The sequence below is a fragment of the Pangasianodon hypophthalmus genome, chromosome 3, assembly GCF_027358585.1.
Source record: "Pangasianodon hypophthalmus isolate fPanHyp1 chromosome 3, fPanHyp1.pri, whole genome shotgun sequence".
Taxonomy (NCBI): Eukaryota; Metazoa; Chordata; class Actinopteri; order Siluriformes; family Pangasiidae; genus Pangasianodon; species Pangasianodon hypophthalmus.
In genome coordinates, this window is record NC_069712.1 from 33837005 (window position 1) to 33839504 (window position 2500).

At 48.6% G+C, this 2500-nt stretch overlaps 1 protein-coding gene across 2 annotated transcripts in view; it reads right to left on the minus strand.

Moving 5' to 3' along the window:
* The window catches only part of lrrc9 (leucine rich repeat containing 9), a 22516-nt gene that overhangs the window by 1220 nt on the left and 18796 nt on the right, over positions 1-2500 (minus strand). For both annotated transcript variants that reach the window (XM_053232449.1, XM_053232448.1), the window contains exons 27-30: positions 1462-1676; positions 515-583; positions 293-412; positions 1-151 (exon numbers count right to left, since the gene is read on the minus strand). The exon at positions 1-151 is cut by the window's left edge and continues 136 nt beyond it. In XM_053232449.1, coding sequence (XP_053088424.1) covers positions 1-151; positions 293-412; positions 515-583; positions 1462-1676 — 555 coding nt within the window. The remainder of the gene's footprint in view (positions 152-292; positions 413-514; positions 584-1461; positions 1677-2500) is intronic.

Sequence of the window (2500 nt, forward strand, 5' to 3'; positions counted from 1 at the left end):
TGCGTTTGCAGTGTGTGTCCTCGGCGTGGGCGCTGAAGAAGCTCTCGTGACCCAGCAGGTGGTGCGTGCCGACGCCCAGGGCGGAGTTTCGGGCAGGTGGAGCACGACTCAGTACGACAGGGAACGCCCCGTCCACACAGGAGGGTGTGTCCTGCAGCGAGAGCAAACAAAACACAAAACACACAGAGGAAATATCATCTGGGAAAAAAAGACCTTCATGTCACGACCTTCTCGATCTTCAGACCTGTGTGTGTGTGTGTGTGTGTGTGTGTGTGTGTGTGTGTGTGTGTACCTCAGTACACAGTAACTCTGCTCGTGTTCGTTCCTCCAGTGTGACCGTGATTCCATCGAGTACCTGCAGCTGAGGGAGACGCAGAACCACAGAAGGCCTGTGGAGGGAGCGCCGCGCCACCTACACACACACACACACACACACACACACACACACAGTTAGGGCAGGGTGACATATAGGAGTGAAATGCTCTCTCAGGGCGTGTGTGTGTGTGTTTCTCACCGGATTGCCCACCACAGACAGTTCTACAAGTGATGTAAGAACCTCCAGTTTATCCAACTCTGTGATATCCTACAACACACACACACACACACACACACACACACACACAGAAACACACATAATACAGGGATGTATAGAGAAAGGAATGCACATGTACGCAATGTACACACACTGTAATATATGCAGCTTCTCCATCTGCCCCTTCAGCTGTTGTAGGGGTGTGTGTGTGTGTGTGTGTGTGTGTGTGTGTGTGTGTGTGTGTTACCTGCAGCTTGTTGTTAAGGTGCAGGTGTGTGTGTGTGTGTGTTACCTGCAGCTTGTTGTTGCTGAGGTGCAGGTGTGTGTGTGTGTGTTACCTGCAGCTTGTTGTTGCTGAGGTGCAGGTGTGTGTGTGTGTGTTACCTGCAGCTTGTTGTTGTTGAGGTGCAGGTGTGTGTGTGTGTGTGTGTGTGTTACCTGCAGCTTGTTGTTGTTGAGGTGCAGGTGTGTGTGTGTGTGTGTGTTACCTGCAGCTTGTTGTTGTTGAGGTGCAGGTGTGTGTGTGTGTGTGTGTTACCTGCAGCTTGTTGCTGCTGAGGTGCAGGCGTTGCAGGTGTGTGTGTGTGTGTTACCTGCAGCTTGTTGTTGCTGAGGTGCAGGTGTGTGTGTGTGTGTGTGTGTGTTACCTGCAGCTTGTTGTTGTTGAGGTGCAGGTGTGTGTGTGTGTGTGTGTGTTACCTGCAGCTTGTTGTTGCTGAGGTGCAGGTGTGTGTGTGTGTGTGTGTGTTACCTGCAGCTTGTTGTTGCTGAGGTGCAGGTGTGTGTGTGTGTGTGTGTGTGTGTGTTACCTGCAGCTTGTTGTTGCTGAGGTGCAGGTGTGTGTGTGTGTGTGTGTGTGTGTGTTACCTGCAGCTTGTTGTTGCTGAGGTGCAGGTGTGTGTGTGTGTGTGTGTGTGTGTGTGTGTTACCTGCAGCTTGTTGTTGCTGAGGTGCAGGCGTTGCAGGTGTGTGAGCTGCAGGTGTGTGAGGCTGCGCAGGCGGTTGTCGTTCAGGCTCAGCTCGATCAGGCGTGTGTGTGAGCTGAACCATTTCTCACTGAGCGTCTTCACTCGGTTCTGATCCAACACCAACTCACGCAGGAGACTCAGACCGTCCAAACCCTCCACCTGCACTATCTCATTACCTTACACACACACACACACACACACACACTTAATAATTAAACATGATGCTGACATTCACTAACTGAGACTTTAAAGCAGCAGTGTGTAACTTTTTCAGAAATGGGAAACCTCAGTGTTACAAATCTGTTACAGCAAGCTACTCGCAGAAGAACGTCGCTTTCTGTAACATCGCTTTTCCTCGACGCTGATTAATCTGATCATTTCTCTTTAAATGACACGGCATGATATTATTGGTTAATATCCCTTTTCTCCGCCCACAAGTGCACAATGACATGACTTTAAAAAAAAACAGTCTGTTAAACATCAGTATTTTAATGGAGTTTTGTTTTTTTAAAGGAGCAGTCTGTGCTCCCCTTCTTCCCAACTGACCCCACCCTTCCTGTGGAAGCTGTATCTGCCTTTCCAGAGAAAGGGGCGGAGCTGAGAAGCTGTGTTCTGTCTGGGGCGGAGCTCATTTCCAGGCCAGAAAAATCGCAAGCCAATCATGAAACAAAGAACCTAGTGAAATCGATCGCAGGGCAAAACTGCGAATGACATTTTTTACCCCTTTAAAATGATTAGGATTATTATTACACACCTGGAAAAAAAAACTAATGTGAAATTACAAACTGCAGCTTTAAAGTTATTGGCACTAATGAGGTCAGGTTTGGTTTCAGGCTGTCAGTCTGAGATGATGTGAGTCTGAAACGAAAAACCCAACAGATTCAGCTATAAATAAAGTATGAATTGCAGAAGGTGTGTTGTGTGTTGTGCTGTGTGCTGTGTGTTGTGTGCTGTGTGTTGTGCTGTGTGTTGTGTGCTGTGTGTTGTGTGCTGTGTGTTG